At 47.2% G+C, this 18,896-nt stretch overlaps 1 protein-coding gene across 3 annotated transcripts in view; it reads left to right on the top strand.

Annotated features, from left to right (window-relative positions):
* The first annotated feature begins 6,638 nt into the window (after nucleotides 1-6,638).
* The window catches only part of LOC143960776 (uncharacterized), a 36,957-nt gene continuing 24,699 nt past the window's right edge, over nucleotides 6,639-18,896 (top strand). For 2 of the 3 annotated variants that reach the window (XM_077469674.1, XM_077469673.1), the window contains exon 1: nucleotides 7,024-7,059. In XM_077469674.1, coding sequence (XP_077325800.1) covers nucleotides 7,039-7,059 — 21 coding nt within the window. In that variant the 5' untranslated portion in view covers nucleotides 7,024-7,038. Of the gene's footprint in view, nucleotides 6,870-7,023; nucleotides 7,060-18,896 lie in introns of those variants that run through there. The other variant, XM_077469675.1, reaches the window with a different exon arrangement.

Below are 18,896 nucleotides of genomic sequence, written 5' to 3'. Positions count from 1 at the left end.
ATTTTTACAGCCATATTACAGCCCTGTGAATGTAGCATAAATCGAGATTTTTTTTTTTTCAGATCTAGATAGAAGACCTACCACATGGGCAGTTCTGGGGGGACAGGGGCTGATTTACCCATTCTGTGCACTTGGACATACAGAGTACATGCTGGCAATAGCTTGTCCATACATGACGCAAATGTTGGCCAATTCCTGTTGAGCTCCAGATGTGCACAGGGATGTGGACGTGCGGTCTCATACTATATAAATACTACACTATGAGGCATGTTTTTTGTTTATTGCCTATGGTACTTTGGGACATATGAATTGAGCACTACCCAGAGAAATTAGACCATAGATTGTTGCCTGCAGTCATTGCGCATTGAATGGGGATGAGGGCTGGTGATTGCACGCACTTTTGCACGTAATGTCACTATACTAACCCAGGTGTGATTATTACTGGATATAGCAATATTACATTATATCATTTTTTTTCTCTTTTGGATTTATTTGGAGTTCTACGGTCAAGGATTGATGAAAAGGGATACCAATCCCCTGAAAGTGATGTGGTCTATGCGTATTTGCTGCACTTGATCGAGCAGCACTTCCGGTAAGCCTTTGATTTAAACCACTGGAGGAACGCTATTCACGTTTATTAATTGGAAACACAGGAAGATCTTTTTTGTTTAATGCATGATATAGAACGACGTCACTTTTGGACTATTTTGCTTTTAATTTAAAGCGGGATTCCACCCTAAAGTGGAACCTCCGCTGATCGGAACCCCCCCCCCCCCCCCGGTGTCACAATTGACACCTTTCAGGGGGGAGGGGGGTGGAGATACCTGTCAAAGATATCACAGGTATTTTCACCCACTTCCGGGCATAGACTCCCACGGGAGTCTACGCCATTTCCTGCCCTGCTGCGCTGTCTGCTGGGACACACACGGGTCCCAGTGACAGCGCGGAGATTTCCTATTGCGCAGCGCGGCTCGCGCATGCGCAGTAGGGAACCGGGAAGTGAAGCCGATTCGTTTCACTTCCTGATTCCCTCACCTAGAATGGCGGCGGTAGCAGCCGAGGCACGAGCGGTCGATCGGCCTCGGCTGCGGGCATCGCTGGAACCCGGGACAGGTGAGTGTCCATTTATTAAAAGTCAGCAGCTGTAGTATTTATAGCTGCTGGCTTTTAATATATTTTTTTTGGGCGGAATCCCTCTTTAATATCTTTTTTTTTTTTTTTTCCATTCAAAATTTTTATTAGAAATAGATAATGGTTACAGTAACAGAGCACGTAACGTGCGTGCAAAAACAGTATGGTCCAACACATAGCATCTATTAAAACATGTCACAAATATTATGCATCCGAGTACATCATAAGTCCAGATTGCGTTTCTGGAGCAGATCCTACGCACACCATGGAAAGGTCTAGCCTTCTGCTATCGTGTATAGAGTAGCTCTTCCCTATCCATCCAATCAGCTGTCATAAGTAATTTTTTAACAAGTCTCATTGGGATGGTCAAGGTAAAGGATCTTCTGTCATGTCTAAGAAGGAAAGTAGGGTTCTGTTCCGAAGCAAGTCAGTCATCTCATGCGAGGTCATTTGTGGGCAAATTGGTAGACCGTCCAAATTATGATAGGCTACTGGGAGTGAAAAATGAGTATTTGAGTAAGTATAAAGGGTTATCTACGTAGGTAGAAGAAGGGAGGAAGGGAGGGGGGGGGGGGTAAAGAGACAGAGGAGTATAAGAGGAGGGAAGGGTGTGGGGAATATGATTGCCTCTCCGACTTCCGCCGTTCAGAACATATGGGCCCAGAACATATGGGCCCAGTCTAACTGGGTCTCTGTGTTTCTTGCGATGCAGATGGGACCGAGTAGATCCCAGTCCGTCTTAGCCTAGGAGGAGGAGGGGTATTGACCATGTGGTCACCCAAAGATAGTGTTTGGGTCACAAGAAACTGGTCCTTAATGTAACGTTATTTTTATTACTTAATTCATGGGTTGTAGGCTCAGCTGATATCTCTCTGAGTTTGTGAAATCTCTCCATTGCCCCCATGTTCTGGCAAACTTATGTGGGGTATCTTTCGCAATGTGGATTAGTTCTTCCATTTCTGCCATCTTCTCGATGCGTTTAAACCATTCTGAAATGGAAGGGGTATCCGGGGAACCCCAGTGAGCTGGTACGCATAATTTGGCTGCGTTAAGCAGGTGCATAGACAGAGAGTGTTTGTAAACTAGAGCAGGTATATCAGAGTGGTGGAGTAGAAATCTCTCAGGCGAGTAGTCTAGCTGGGTATTCGTGATTTGGGATATGGTGGTGTGAACTAGTATCCAAAAGGTCTGCAATCTGGGGCATGACCACCAGATATGAAGGAATGTGCCTCTCTCAATGTTGCATCTCCAGCACCTGTCTGTGGTCTCTTTGTTGTATTTGTTTACCAAAGCTGGTGTCCTGTACCACCTTGAGATTGTCTTATAATTGTTTTCCTGTATTGTGACATTAAGTGATGCTTTGTGGGCGATTAGAAAAATCTTCTCCCAGTGTTCCTCTGTCAATTCCATCTGCAAGTCCCTCTCCCAGGCCCTGCACGCTGTCCCCTCTTTCGGTGAGATCGAGGAAAAAAGAAGTGAGTATGTATTTGAGATTACATGCTGTTGCGGCGTGGTTTGGGAGCAAAGACTCTCGAATGGGGTAAGTGAGCGTCCAAGTGAGTTGTCTAAATTTGTCTTTAGGAGGAAGTGTCGGATTTGGAAGTAAACCCAATAGGGGAGGGGGTCTGCTTCGGAAGTTTTGGGAATTGCCTCGCGGTCTAGTAATTTACCCCTTTGGAAAAATTGATGGGCCTGTAAGTCCGTAAATGGCCAGCTGTTTCTGAGAAAGTGGGTGGACATTCCCGGTTGGAAGTCCGGATTTAGCCTAACCGGGGTGAGAGGACCCGGGTTTGAGGAGATCTTGCCTCCTTTGACTGCTTCTCTGAAACTGAATAACGTTGCACTGATGAGAGGGTGTTCTTTCAGTGTCTTGGGGATGCAGTGCGGGGGTATCCATGGGGTACTTTTGATTTGGAGTTCCGTCAGGGAGTCTTCTAGTTTCACCCAGTCTTTAGTATCATTGTGAACCGCCCAATCTACTACTCTACATAGGTGACTAGCTCGTGCATATTTTGTGAGGTCCGGTAGACCGATGCCCCCCTTTTGTTTTGGTTTGGTAAGTTGAGAATAACTAATTCTGGGGCGTTTGTGGTGCCAGAGAAAATTTTGGGTCAGCCTTCTCATTACTTGAAAAAAGGAACGAGGGAGTTTAATGGGTATCGTTTGGAATAAGTATAGAACTCGGGGAAGGACATTCATTTTCAATATAGCCGCGCGGCCAAACCATGAAAAATGCGATTTGTCCCAGTTGCGCAAGTCTGAAGCAATCGCTTGAGTAAGTGGGCCAAAATTCCTCGCGTAAAGGTCCGACAGGTGTGAGGGGAGTTGAATCCCTAGATATCTAATTGAGTCGCGTTTCCATATGAATGGAAAGTTATTCTGGCATAGGGTGACTACGTCTTGCGGGAGGGATATATTGAGGGCATGGGATTTAGAGAAATTAATTTTTAAATTGGAAATACGATGGAACAGGTCGAATTCTTTTAGTAGGTTGGGAATGGAGGTTAGGGGGTCTCTAAGGAACAATAATATATCGTCCGCAAAAGCCGCCAACTTGTATGAGTGGTCAGCTATGGGTATCCCCTTGATGTTGTCGTTCGCCCGTATGCTATTTAGAAGGGGCTCAAGCGTGAGGATGAACAGTACAGGGGAAAGGGGGCACCCCTGTCTCGTTCCATTGCGGACGGGGAAGGCGTCTGACAGGTGGCCGTTGACTCTTTAATATCTTTAACTTAAGCACTTCAGCCCCGGAAGCATTTACCCCCTTCCTGATCAGGTAATTTTTTGCCATACAGCACTTTAACTGACAATTGCGAGGTTGTGTCATACTGTACCCAAACAAAATTGATGTCCTTTTTTTTACCCCAAATTTAGCTTTCCATTGGTGGTATTTGATCACCCTTGCGTTTTTTATTTTTTGCACTATAAACAAAATAAGAGCGAAAATTTTGAAAAATAAAAACAAAATTTTTTACTTTCTGCTATAAAACATTTCCAAAAAATAAATTGTAAAAAAACAAATTTATTCATCAGTTTCAGCTGATATGTATTCTGCTACATATTTTTGGTAAAAGAAAATTTGTAATAAGCATATATCGATTGCTTTGAGCAAAAATTATTGCATCTAAAAAATAGGGGATAACGATCAGTGATTTTTTAACGGGACTAGATCGGACACCTAACCGACATTTTTGACACTTTTATGGCAACCAGTGACATTATTACAGTAATCAGATCTAAAAACATGCCCTGACATTGTACTAATGACACTGACAGGGAAGGGGTTAACATCAGGGGCCATCAAGGGGTTAAATGTGTTCCCTACAGGTGTTTTCTAAGTGTATAGGGGACTGTGTGACTGGAAAACACACAGATCTGTCTTTCTGTTTAGCAGAAAGATAGGATCTATGTGATCTCCCCTGACGGAACAGAGATTCCCGTTCTGTCACTGTGGGAACTGCGCCGGACCCACTGATTGGCTTCCCCGCTGGTCAATGGGAGTGCGCGTGCGCCCACAAAAGTGAGTTCCCGAGCCGAGGTACACCTACGGCGATTTGCAGGAACGAACCAACCTGTCGCAGTATAATGATAGTGGCTGGTCGGGAAGCAGTTCAAGTGGAGTTCAAGCCTGTTTAAAGAAGTCAGCAGCTACAAATACTTTTAATCAGGGGGTGGCTATTTGGGCTATAGCCCCGAATCTGGGGCCCATAGCCCCGAGTCTCTTGCTGCAGGGTCCCTGTCTAACCAGCAGATTGAGGCTGCTGCGGCAGGCAGGCTGGCTGCATGCGAGAGGCAGAGGACAGAAGAGAAGCAAGCGGGCAGACAAGCAGAGATGACCTCTCTCTCTCTCTGCCCGCTCCACATCAGTGCTCTTCACAGCCGGGCCTCTTCAATTTGGGAGCGAGGTGCGGTGAGCAGCAGAGAGATGACATCATCTCTCACTGCCTGCCACACATTAGTATTCTTCAGCCCTCACAGCATGGTGGAGTAGAGGTCACGTGCTTCCTGTCATCATGGAGCTCCACTTTGCAGCCAGACCCCCTTGCTTCAATGTCAGCAGTATGGTGGGGAGCAGCGAGATGACATCTCTCACTCCCCGCCCCACATCACCGCTCTCACTAAATGGATCTGCCACCAATGCAGCGTCAATGCACAAAGCACATTTGGTAGCGCTGGCTGGCATGGCAATTGACAATCCACATCAGTTGGCAAGTGACAATCTGCAAATGGTGGCAGGAGACGTGGCAATTGACAATCTACAAATGGTGACAGGAGATGTGGCAAGTGACAATCTGCAAATGGTGACAGGAGACGTGGCAAGTGACAATCTGCAAATGGTGGCAGGAGACGTGGCAAGTGACAATCTGCAAATGATGGCAGGAGATGTGGCAAGTGACAATCTGCAAATGGTGGTAGGAGACGTGGCAAGTGACAATCTGCAAATGGTGGTAGGAAACGTGGCAATCTGAAAATGGTGGCAGGTGATGTGGCAAGTGCCAATCTGCAAATGGTGGCAGGTGACATGGCACGTGACAATCCACATCTGCTGCCAGGTGAAAGTGGCAAGTGACAATCCGCATCTGGTGGCAGGCGACATGGCAAGTGACAATCCACATCTGCTGCCAGGTGATGGTGGCAAGCAACATGCTGCATCTAGTGACAGGCAAAGGTGGCAAGTGACACGCTGCATCTGGTGGCAGGAGATCTGGCAAGTGACACGCCCAGGGCTCCTATTGATTCTGCAGTATGGTGAGTTGAACCACTTCATTATATATTAGAATGTAACAATAGAAGTAATGCACTTCAATCACCCTGACACTATATCAACCATGGTGCCATGGTGACTGAAGCGCCAACACCAGCCATCGCCCGTGAAACATTGCTTACCACCAGTCCCCCCCCCGCGGGCATGCAAAAAGGTTGGTGACCGCTGCTATGGGCTGTGCATGCATGAGTCGCGCTGCACTTTCTGAATGGTCCCGGCGTCTTTGGGGGGGCACACAGTACCCAGAAGGCAGCGGGAGAAAGGAGGAGGGCACAATAAAATCGTGGAAGTGACGTGCCTTGCCATGGTGACAAAGGATGGAAATCCACCTGAAAAACAGCACAAAAAGAACCAAAAGACAAAAAAAAAAAAAAAAAGATATCCAAAAATGAGAGGGGGGGGGGGGGGTAATGGTGGTGGTGCTGCTCAATTGTTTAAAGCCTAGCTGGATTTCAGCCTGGAACTCCGCTTTAATACAGCACTGCATATTTGTATAATTTATGCTATGTGGTCTCATGCTGTCAGTCCTGGGACTATCACAATGCATGGTCACACACTGAGTAATCAGGACTATAGGGAATAATAATGTGTTGACAATCAGACACCTGAAAACAAAGCAATATAGGAATCCATGTGATGAGCCGGGTCCCTCCCTAGTAGGAGGTAATAAGTCTGGCTGGAGGGTGTGTGGGAAATCCCAGGGGAGGGGGAGAGTGACACATTTAAAGGAAGGGGGAGTGAAATCCACTGACACAGAGAAACTTTGCTCAGATGATCTCCAACTGTAGCAGAATAAAGTTGTAGCTGCAGCAGCCTGTACCTCTGTCCACCCAGGTGGGGGCATCTATGGCCCCCCAATGAGAAGAACAGGTGTCCTGTGATCATCTACGCACATGGCATCAGTACCAAGGCACTGACCAGCTGGTGCGACTCTGCCATGTCTGGGGTACCCGGGAAGCCCTCTGGATACCAGGTGAGGAGACTGGCCCCCATACACCCCCCCCCCCCCCCCCTCATCACCCCTCCATGGAGTCTAGAGTGATCCATCAGCTGCTGACTGAGCATGTCATCCTGCAGACTCAGCTGCACCAGGCTTTGCGGTGTCAATGCTCTGCAGGACAGGCGAGACGCTCTGCACAAGAATGTCAGGCTCTGGGGTCAAGGTCTGTAGGGTTAATTATTTGGATGGGGGGTCTATGTACTCTGCTTTGTTTGGGACTCTATAAGGGCTGGTTGCTGATTTCAAAGCTTTATATTATTGATAAATTCTTATTAAACAAAGCCGGTTGGGGGAACTCTCCCATACATGGCAGTCTTATAATTTGCAGTAATCATGCAAGCATTCTGCCTCATGTTAATACATCAAATGTAAGTATGAGCTCAGGCGTGTTCACAACCTGCACGTGCCGAGCCCCCCAGTGCCTGTGATTAGCGCACTGCAGTGCTGAATTCCTGGGGGGCTCTGCACGTGCGGGTTGCGAACACGCCTGAGCTCATCCTTGGATCAAATGTGATTCTTCGGTTACATTCACAGGGGTTCGAGTCTGCCAATAGTTTGCTACGATCGGAGGCGGCTGGGCTCAGCAACACTCTGTACTATAGCCGCATACAAACTGACTGGTCACCAACCTACTCATTCCCTTCGTTCCTCCCCAAGACCTTCTGCTCTCTAGTTCCCTTGTCACCTCCTCTCATACTTGTCTCCAGGACTTCTCCCAAGCCTCCCCCATCCTATGGAACTCCCTAACCCAATCTGTCTGTCTCCTACTCTGTTTGCTTTTGGACGATCCCTGAAATCTCTCCTTTTCAGAAAAACCTATCCTACCCACACCTAACTGTACTTTTATTTTCTCCATCAGCTCATCCCCCCCCACACCCAAAGTTATTACCTTTTTCTATCACTCGACCCTCCCTCTTGGATTGTAACCTCTGATTCCTCCTGGACTGTCTGCCCTCATGTTTTAAAGTACTGCGCAAAATGTTGGTGCCATATAAATCCTGAATAATATTATTAATATGCAGTCAGTTTGTGTGTAGCTGGAACTCTGCAGAAATTACTGTCCAGAGTCAGTCAGAGGTTCAATTATTATGTAACTGCTCAGATGAGCTGTTGCGTGTGAACAGGAGCAGCGCTGGCCATTGCCATGTGCAGAGTACAAATCTGACAGCTGCTGGCCGCAAGATGCTGATTCTTGCCATGGCAGCCCATAACAAAGGGCACTAACCCATAGCAAACAATTGGAAATCCATGTTGTAGGGCTGCTTCCCACTAAATTTGCTTATCAAAGGTGGTTGCAATGCTTAGGATGGCAATAGATGGATCAATCCATCAGTTGACTTGTGTACAACCAGTGTGTGTGTTTGGTGGGGTGTTTGTGTTTTTTTTTTTTTTTTTTTTTTTTTTTTTTGTTTGTTTTTCCCTGAGCGATTAGTGCTGATGGCTATAACCTGCAGCACTAGTCATTTTGTTCTGCCAGCAGGGAATTCTCTCCCAGGGCAAAATACAATAGCGTTGAGGGAGGGATTCCTCTATTGCTACTGTGTTGAATAGGGAATCAAGCTATTTTGTTTCCACCAAGAAAATGTCATAATAATATGGTCTGAGTTTGTGTTAAAACTGCATTGTTGAAGGATTTCATTTGATGAAGGGAGGCCAGCCAGAGAAAGGATGAGGGGAATGTGCCAGCAGGGGAATGAAAGAGTTAAGGGACCGCTCTCTGCAATATTAGTGGACAGAGCAGGTATGTATAAAATGTATGCTTAATTAAAAAAAAAAATTGTAACGTCACTTTAAGCTGGCCATACTTTGAATTTCTTGTGATTGCTGCTGAATTGACTTGAATTTATTTTCATGAATGGTCCTGTCGGCACCAACAAACTTGATAGATCCTTTTTTCAATTCACTGTAGAATGAGCTGGGCAGAAAATTTCTCAGACCAACAGCATCTGCATCCAATCAGCTGACATCGCTGTTTGGGTATGTTGACAGCCACAGGTGCCAGCTGTCAGAATACAATAGCTGGCACTGCAGATTCATCCATTCGCTGTATAGCGTGGCTGGAGGGAACAAGTGGTTTCTCTCTAAATGTGTATGGCTATCTTTCGGGTCAGTTGGCAAAACTTTGACACATCTAAACACTGCCTTCCAGTTGGACTCCAGACTAAAACTATAACAAGTGCTCCCATCCCTTCCTAACGCTTGTAGAAGTAGCATATACTTACCTATTCTCAGGCTGTCTAGTCATGTGGTCTCCCCTGTGTCAGCCAGCACCAGCTACAGGGGAGAGGAGATGCTGACAGCAGCTGGAATGCCTGAGTGGAGATTTTACCCATAGATTTACTATGCAGCATCCATAGTTGGCTGTCCATCCTCATCCCTAAGGCTCAGTTCACGCATGTGATTCGCACCGCATTGCTGTGCAGATCACATTTGATGTCTGTGAAATGCAAATTCAGCCACACAAACTATGGCTAAAATCGCATTGCATTCACACAAAAATGGTGCAGGACCCCCTTTTTATTTATTTAATTTTTTTTGGTCTGCACTGGAATCGGATCGCATGGGTGTTCACACCTGTGCGATCAAATTCCTGTACCATATTGCAGTTTGCACTGCGATCTGCTAACCGATCTGGGTGTGTCTAACTTTACATTGACACCCGCAGTAGTTTGCAGAGGTTGGTGTGAACCGCCGGCGATTCTGGTGCAATGCAGGAACCCATACTGGCTCTCGTATCGCACAAGTGTGAACCGAGCCTGAAGCTGCTGCTAGGTGAGAGCGAAAAGAGCCGATCAAGCAACTGCACCGGAAGTGCCCTGAGAATAGTATATGCATCTTTCTTCTACAGGGTGTAGGCGTTAGAAGGGGGGCAGGAGTTGTTTTGCTTAGTTTTAGCCCTGAGTTCTACTAGAATGCATATCTAAACTTTTTTTTTTTTTTTTAAAGTACCAACCCTTCGAGGAGATGGCTGCATTTGTTTTTTATTTTTTGTTTATTTTACTCTATTTTCACCCCGGCGAGCCTGCCAGTAACACACTTCCTGTCCTACAGTGACCACACTCGTTGCAAAATATTTATGGAGGAGCAGAGTTGTCGCTGCAGATTGCTGTGCTGATTAGGACTTCAAACACCTCTCCCTCTCCTCATCTCCATAACAAAGATGGAAGGTGTTTTGTAGTTCACTAAATCTAGCCAGGAAAGCTGACGGCATTGTTTGCTAGCTCTGCTCACTGCAGAGGAAGTTACAAGGACACTGTCACACTGACACATAATTGTAGGTGCATCAAAAACCGGAAAACTTAGGGGTTGGTTTACTAAAACTGGGGCATGCAAAATCTGATGCGGCTGTGCCTGGTAGCCAATCGGCTTGTTCACTTTAGTTCACAAGCATTAACAAAAAAACCTGGAAGCTGATTGGTTTCTATGCAGAGCTGCACCAGATTTTGCACTCCCCAGGTTTAGTAATTCAACTCCAGTGCATCATTCAGACTTGTATTGCGATCTTTTCTCTGATAAAATTTGCCATAGATCGATATGCAGAGAATAATTTTCCAGCAAACTTGAATAGTTTCTACGCCAATCTCCCTTTTTTTTTTTTTTTTTTTTTTTTAACTGTCATCTGAATATTTGTACCCAAAATAATTTCTTGCTGACAATTTTTCTGCTCTCTATTGAGGCAGAATTTGCACCTTTCTGTGCACATCTAGATGCACGCTATACAATTTCCTTTAGATTTACCAAAAGCATATAATATGAGGTCAAACCTAAACCCTTTCAATTTGTATACGATCAGGCAGGCCCTTCCACTACATGGCTAAAGGCAATCGAACAACAAAAGTTGTATAGTGTGTATCCTGCTTAGGCCGGCCATATGCGGTTCGAGTCTTGGCTGGTTCAGCAGGAAACTGCCAAGATTGGAACCATTAATGGGCAGGCTGAATGTACCACGTTAATCACTCAATTTGGGTATAACCAGCCTGCTGGATTCTATTGCGATTTATTACTATTGGCTGCTAGAGCCAGTAGCAATAATAACCTGGCAGGAGGGATTCCTGCATAAACACTGTGTGTTGATTGGTGGGGAAATCAAACAAATTTTTCAGGTTGCAGAAAATAAACTTTGCTCTGTGTATGGCCAGCCTTAGTGCGTTGCCAATTATCAATCATGCATCTTTATGTACTTCCTTTGTCCTCAGTAATCCCTATAAAGTGCGTTGATTCATAAAAAAAAAAAGTACTTCAAGATGCTGCTCAGGGCTAAACCATATTAATTTAAAACAATGGTAACCTTTTTGCGCACATAAAATGCATAGGAGTGACCGAAGATCATCGCTTTTTCTCAAATCGCCTTTCAGGACAACCCTGGAGAGAGTGTAGCTCCACCTTGTCATTAGGAAACGCATGCCCACTTTAAAAACACCTCCTCTTCCTCCATGGCTTCAGTTATTGTGTTTCCTCCTTGGAGGAAGCATGTGCCTGAACCAGGGAGAGCTACACTCTCTGCAGGGGAGTAAGGCTTACCTTTCGTTGCAGGTTGTTTCTTTTTGACCCCCAGCAGCATCTCCACGGGGAGAGGACTCCTGGAGCTCCTGGTCCCGCCATCTCACGGGAGTAAGGACCCTCGGAGTGCCGGCGTCGGGTGCCCGGTGTCCGCTGGTTAGCGCAGGGAGGGCTCTGTTGCTGGCGGAGGCCGCTGCAGCGGCATGGCTCCGTTTTCGGCGCCGGGTCCCGGGCGGCGACGGCGTCGTTCACGGTGACGCGCGGGCGCTCTGAGGGGGCGTGGCGCCGTGGTTCAAGCGCCTGGAACGCAGGGATCATGGGGCGGGTCAGGTGACCGCGTGCTTCCCCTTCCGTCCGGCCCTGATGACGCAGCGGCCGGGAAAATTTAAAACAACAGAGCTGTTTGTGATAGCTGCCTCACTCAAACGATGGAAGAGTGTAAGCCAGCTATGGCGGAGACAGGCGCCCCTAGCACCGGTCCGGCCCAGGTACGTAAGGTGCACTGGCACCCTCTGCTTTACTGTTGGGCTATGTCTTTGTCTGTTCCCCCCTCTTGGGGGCCTGTCGCTGCAGGTCAGAGGTGGACTTCGCTCTGACCTTTTGCAGCCTAGTTCTGGGGTCTCACTAGTGGTCTGTTTGGTGGTGGGTCTCTGCACTGGCTTGGTGTTAAGCAACTGGTTGTTGAGAGCTTTTAGTGAGTTAAACCTGTATGTCGTTTCAGGAAAAATCACTAGGAAAAGCTAGACCAGGTCAGAGAAAATGTCCTTCTTGCAAGACCCCCCTCAGAGATTCATGGCAGAAGGCAATGTGCAGAAATTGTATCAGAGAATTGGTGGAAGAGGAAACATCTCAACAATATAAGGATTTGTTTTCTTCGGTTAAAGAGCTGACAAACTCCTTGAGTTCAGTCAGGTCCATCCTGATACAAAACCCTCCCGCACAGACCGAGCCTCAGAACTTACCGCCCAGCCCCAGGGCGTCGTCATCCAGACAGGTGGAAACTGAAGAGTCTGGAGACGAAGGGGGTAGTACTCTCATCTCCTTCAGGGATTCTGAGGAGGAGGAAGAGGAAGAAGATAGCAGGGGCTCCAAATTCAAGCTATCACTAGAGGAAGTAGATGATATTCTAAAAGCAATCTACACTACTCTAGAAATTCAAGAAGAAAAAGTACAACTGTCAGTTCATGACAAAATGTACCAGGGGTTGGACGAAACAAAACGGAGAGTTTTTCCAGTCCACAGGGTCCTCTCAGACTCAGTGAGAAAGGAGTGGAAGGACCCAGAAAAAGCCCCTTTCTTCTCTAAAGCTCTCAAGAAAAGGTTTCCCTTCGAAGATAAGGACTCAGAGGTTTGGAACAAAAAACCCAGAGTCGATGCAGCTTTCTCGCAGGTATCCAGACGAACGGATCTAGCCTTTGAGGATATGGGGATCCTTAAAGACCCAATGGACAAAAAAGCTGACTCCATCCTTAAAAAAGCTTGGGATGCTGCGTCAGTCAGTCTAAAACCAGCAATGGCAGCTACAGTGGTGGCCAGGAATCTGGAATGTTGGGTAGAGAAGCTGAAGAGCCATATTGAGGCGGGGACTCCCCGCAAGGATCTCTTAGAGTCCTTTCCACTGATCCTGAATGCAGTCAAATACATGGCGGATGCATCAGCAGAATCGGTTAAACTAGCCGCTAGGTCTTCGGCTCTTGTAAATTCAGCCAGGAGAGCAGTTTGGCTGAAAACATGGTCTGGGGACACTGCTTCTAAGGTCAAGCTGACAGAACCTCCCTCTGAAGGGGTCTGGAATGGAACCTGGCCCACTGAACAGCCGGGATTGCTGCCGTAAGCAGGCCCAGAACTGCCATAGCCGTCCTGACTGAGACTGTCTGGTTGCTCTGTATCCGCTGTACAGCTAGCTGCAACTTTTCCTGTTTTTCCAACGGCAGGAAAACTTTCTGGAGAATCGAATTTAATGTATACCCCAGAAATTTCATTTCCTGTGAGGGGGTCAGGATTGACTTCTCTAGATTTAGAAGCCATCCAAGGCCCTCGAGGTGAGACTGGGCCCTCTGGAGATTGACTAGGACCTGCTCCCTGGAGTCTGCAAAAAACAAAAGGTCGTCCAGGTAAGGGACGACTGGAATCCCCTTCAATTTCAGGGGCTCCAAAGCCTCTGCCATAATCTTCGTAAAGACCCTGGGAGAGGACGAGAGTCCGAACGGCAGAGCCCTAAATTGGAGGTGCCATACCGAACTCCCCACCTTCAATGCCAGGCGCAGGAACTGCTGCGATGCCTGATGAATTGGTATATGAAGGTAGGCATCCCTCAGATCCAGGGATGCCATGAAGCATTCTGGGGTCAACAGCTTTGTGATGGAGAAAATTGTATCCATCCTGAAATGTTTGTACCGAATGAACCTGTTCAGAAATTTCAGATTCAGGATTAGACGGTACTTCCCTGAGGGTTTTTTCACCAGAAAAATATGTGCGTAAAAACCCCCGCCCTGCTGATTTACTGGGACTTGAATCAGAACCTCTTGCTGTATCAGCTCCTGTAACAAAAGCTTCACTGCAGAGGCCTTCTCCTGATCCCTTGGCAATGTTGTCACGTAAAACCTGCTCGGGGGTAGTTCTGAAAACGCCAACCTGTACCCCTGATTGACAACGCTCTTCACGAACAGATTTGGAGACAGCCTGTCCCATTGTTTGCGAAAAGCTGACAGTCTCCCCCCCACTGGGAGATATTGTCACTTGCTCTTAGGGGACTGCTCTGGGGGAGATCTAAAGAGGACTCCACCCTTGCCTTTGCCCTTCTGTGAACACCATCTGCTCTTGCGCTCCTGGTCTTTTTTATGGGACTGCTGAAAAGCACAAATTCTTTTTGGCAATCTGCTTTTTCTTAACTGGAAAAGCCTTCTTTTTATCGGCTGTTCTATCCAGCACAGACTCTAAATCGGGACCAAAGAGCAAGTCACCCGAGAAGGGAAGACCACACAAGCTGGTCCCATCAGGATCCTTTGGAAAAACAGCTAAAAATTTCGTCAAGGACGAAAAGGGCTCTTTGGTGGTGGAGAGACCAGGCAAACCTCTCAAGGGGCCTGGTGTGGACCTTTCCTGTGGACAAGCGCCTTACTACAGACGCAAGTGCCTGGGGCTGGGGAGCCCATCTGGATGGTCAGACATCTCAGGGGGTCTGGTCCAAACAGGAAGCTCAAAGATCATCCAACTGGAGGGAGTTGAAGGCGATCTTTCTGGGTTTAGTGGCCTTTCAGCAGAGTTTGAGAGGCCACCACGTCCAGGTGTTGTCAGACAACACGACAGCGGTTACCTACATTATGAAGCAAGGGGGAACCAGAAGCAGGAGCTTGATGGAGCTGGCCAATCTGTTGTTAGCCTGGGCAGAGCAGAACACAGCCTCACTATCGGCAGTGCATCTGAAGGGCTCTCAGAATTTGTTTGCGGACCTCCTAAGCAGGCGCAAATTGCTGGAGGCAGAATGGAGTCTGAATCAGGAAGTGTTCCTGATGATCTCCGAGGCCTGGGGGGTTCCACAGGTAGACCTTTTTGCCAGCCAGCAGAACTCAAAGGTGGACAGATTCTTTTCTCTTCACCGAGGAGATGCAGCAATAGGGTTGGACGCATTTGCTCACCCCTGGCATTACCAGCTGTGCTACGCCTTTCCCCCCTTTCCTCTAATTCCACTAGTACTGAGGAAATTCAGGGAAGAAAGGACAGACTTAATACTAGTCACTCCTTTTTGGCCAAAAAGGCCCTGGTTCGCGGGTCTTCGAAACCTAGCCTCGAAGCCCCCATGGAGGTTACCACTCAGAAAAGATCTGTTATCCCAGGGGACAGTAAGTCATCCAGAGGTGGAACTCCTACAGCTAACCGCCTGGTTTCTGAGGAGGACCTATTAAAAGCCAAAGGTCTCTCAGATAAAGTAGTAAAGACCCTGCTGTCTAGTAGGAAGGCAGTTACACAGGCAATTTACATGAAGGTCTGGAAAAAGTTCAACTCCTGGTGCAGTTCTAGAGAACTCAAGGTCAAGAGCACGGTGTCCGTCTTGGAGTTTCTCCATGAAGGAATGGAGAAGGGTCTCGCAGCCAGTACCCTGAAGACTCAGGTGGCTGCCTTATCAGTTTTCTTTGAAAAGACTTTATCTAAAGAAACTTTAATTTCTAGATTTTTTTTTTTTTAGGGCTCTTGCTCGAAATAGACCAGTAGCCCTTAAAGACTTTCCCAGTTGGGATTTGTCTACAGTTTTACAGGGTCTCTCGGGAGCACCGTTTGAACCCTTACAGGAAGCTTCTTTACAGAAGGTGGTTTTAAAAACAATCTTTTTGGTGGCCATCACCTCGGCCAGGAGAGTCAGCGAGCTCCAAGCTCTAGCTATTACAGAACCCTTCCTTAGAATTTATCAGGACAGGGTGGTACTGAGGACGGATCCAGCATTCCTACCGAAAGTATCCTCAACTTTCCATCGATCACAGGAAATAGTGTTACCTACATTCTCTGCAACCCCAGCAAATGCAGGAGAGGAAGTTTTTCACACATTGGATGTGAGAAGGTGTCTATTACAGTTTCTGAAAGTTACTAAAGATTTTGGAAAATCAAACGCCCTCTTCGTGATATTTTCTGGATCACGCAAGGGGGAGAAAGCTTCTAAAAGTACGCTGGGTAGGTGGCTTAAGTTGGCTATAACAGAAGCCTATAAAGCAAAAGGAGAAATACCTCCCTCAGGTATTGCTGCCCACTCTACTAGATCCACGGCAGTTTCCTGGGCTGAAAGGGCCGGTGCAACGTCTGAACAAATCTGCAAGGCTGCCACTTGGTCCAGTTATTCGACATTTCTCCGGCACTACCGGTTAGATCTACTGTCTGCAGCAGATCAGGACTTCGGCAGGAAGGTACTGCAGGCAGTAGTCCCGCCCTAGGGTAAGTTTCTCGGTTATCCTCTCCGGGGTTGTCCTGAAAGGCGATTTGAGAAAGACTCAGTTAGACTTACCGGTGACGGTATTTCTAAGAGCCTTTCAGGACAACCGTTACTTCCCTCCCTAGGTTATGCTTAGTAAATGTATTAAGTTCTACCATGGTGTTGTGCTTTCTGTGCTTTGTTTTCCAGCGTCGGAAGGCCACAATAACTGAAGCCATGGAGGAAGAGGAGGTGTTTTTAAAGTGGGCATGTGTTTCCTAATTACAAGGTGGAGCTACACTCTCTCCGGGGTTGTCCTGAAAGGCTCTTAGAAATACCGTCACCGGTAAGTCTAACTGAGTCTTTTTTGTTTTTTGCTTCAGCATTTATATTCATTCATTCATTGTTTTTATGTCTGGAGAATAATTGGTCATCAATTTTCAGTGAGTTTCTATGCTGCGAATTTCCTCCCCGTCACATCTGAGCAGCCCAAGTGATTAGTCACACGTGTGTGTATTCACAGTGGTAAATGACAGCCCACACCCTCCTCCATGCCCACTAACCAGGTAAACACAATGGGGGGGATATTACATGTAGATTAATGGAGTCTTCACCTCCCTCTTATTCTAAGAAACAGCCTGGAGGGATGTGACATAGCCTGTGAATGTCAGAAATCCACCCACACCACTGTTGCCAAAATATAATAGATTTAAAATATTAAATACTGTATATATTTGTATAACCATTTTAAACTGTTTTTGCTCTATATTCCAAAGACTGTTTGTTTAACCACTTCAGCCCCAAGAGATTTAGCTGCTCAATGACCAGGCCATGTTTTTGCGATATGGAACCATGTCGCTTTAACTGACAATTACGCGTGCGATGTTGTACCCAAACGAAATTGATTTTTTTTTTTTTTTTTTTTTTTTAACACAAATAGAGCTTTCCTTCGGTGGTATTGTATTTTTTGCTATAATAAACATCTCCAATTTTTTTTAACAAATTTTTTTCCTCAGTTTAGGCCAATCTGTACATATTTTTGGTGGTAATTGCAATCCTGCCAGGACTGCACTTGGCTTTGAGGAGCATGCATCTTCTATCATCTTGTAAATGGTTTTTAATCTTATCCTATTAAAATCATCTTAATACTACTCAGTTCGGTGCCTCCCCCCTCCCCTGTGGGTTTTTTCCCTTACAGGACCACCTGAGCTCTTTCACTGTAGCACTCGGTATCTTCCTCAAGCCCCCCCCGCTTCACTGCTGTGTCCCTGACTTGCCACTCGCAGATATACTCTTCATGCTCTGTCCCTGGCTCGGTACTCCACAAGTGCCACCTGGGCTGTCACGCTGGGTCCCTGACTTGGCACTTGCTGAACTTTTCCCACTTCTTCACCATCCCCAGCTGGAGAGAAGTCTGCTTTGGTACTTGGTGATCTCTGGTAGCAAGGTGGATGCTCCCTTGGCAGCATCAGGGTCACCTCTACCTCCAACCACAACAGTTTCCCCGGCCAGCAGAGCCGTTACTTCTGATTGGACTACAAGCCTTCAGACCCAACCCTACACTGCTTTCCTGCCTTTTGGATAGGCCCTCAGACAGCCTAGCAGCTAGCTTTCCCTGGGATAGGCCTTAGGTTTCTGGCTTAGCATCCCAAGGCAATACAACACATGTCTACCCAGACAGCTGTCCAGGTGGCACAGAACCCCCGATCACTTTACTCCACCCGAATAAATAGGTTGGCCCAGCAGGCAAAGGGACCCAAGAAAATCCCTGTCTATTGGGTGAGACACCCCATTCATTCCTAATCTGTCTGGGCAATGCCCTTGTCTTATCTAGTGCCACCAGATACCCGGCCATCTAGCGACAGAAGAGAGAAGTGCAGCAATTCCATAATTATTGCGAAATCCATTATCAATTGACCTAACAGTTGGCCAAGGCAACTATCACTTGGCAAATACATTTTAATAGCAGCCCTGCTTAAACATCAGGATGCTACACATCCAAACAGGTGCAGCAATACTTTTGTCCTTACCATGCTGGTACCTGCCATTAAACCTTGCAGTGCTGGGGGAGTCCCACTGCAAGAGTAGTTTTGAATCACCCCCCACCCATTTTCAGAGTTCAGATATAAAGTGGATTTCCACCCTTGCAACCAAGTTGGCATAACACCAGTGGCGTCACTAGGGTTGGTGTCACCGGTGCAAAAAAAAAAAATGGTGTCACCCCCACCAACTATAGTCCCCCGCTCAGTACAGACCCTTCTCTCGCAGTATAGATCCCCCTTCAGTGCAGACCCCTCTATCAGTACAGACAGCCCCACCTTGGTGCAGACCACCCCAGCATTAGACACCCCGCTCAGTGCAGACACACCCCCCCCCCCCCCCCCACCCCTTACCTCAGACCAGCAGTAATCACACACACACACACACACACAGCGGTGTGTGTTCCTCGAGCCCGGCTCCTCCTCCTCTGTGTATGTAAACAGAGGAGGGGGAGACTGCTTAGTTCCTCTCCGCTGAGGGAAACAGCCGCTGGGCGCAATACGCAGTGCGGCAGGCGGTGTTGGCGGTACCACTACCCACGGGTGTCACCCCTATGGCGG

This window comes from Lithobates pipiens, unplaced genomic scaffold, assembly GCF_037356315.1.
Source record: "Lithobates pipiens isolate NorthernLeopardFrog02 unplaced genomic scaffold, aLitPip1_a1.2 Scaffold_8, whole genome shotgun sequence".
Classification (NCBI taxonomy): Eukaryota; Metazoa; Chordata; class Amphibia; order Anura; family Ranidae; genus Lithobates; species Lithobates pipiens.
This window is presented reverse-complemented; position numbering and strand designations above follow the sequence as displayed.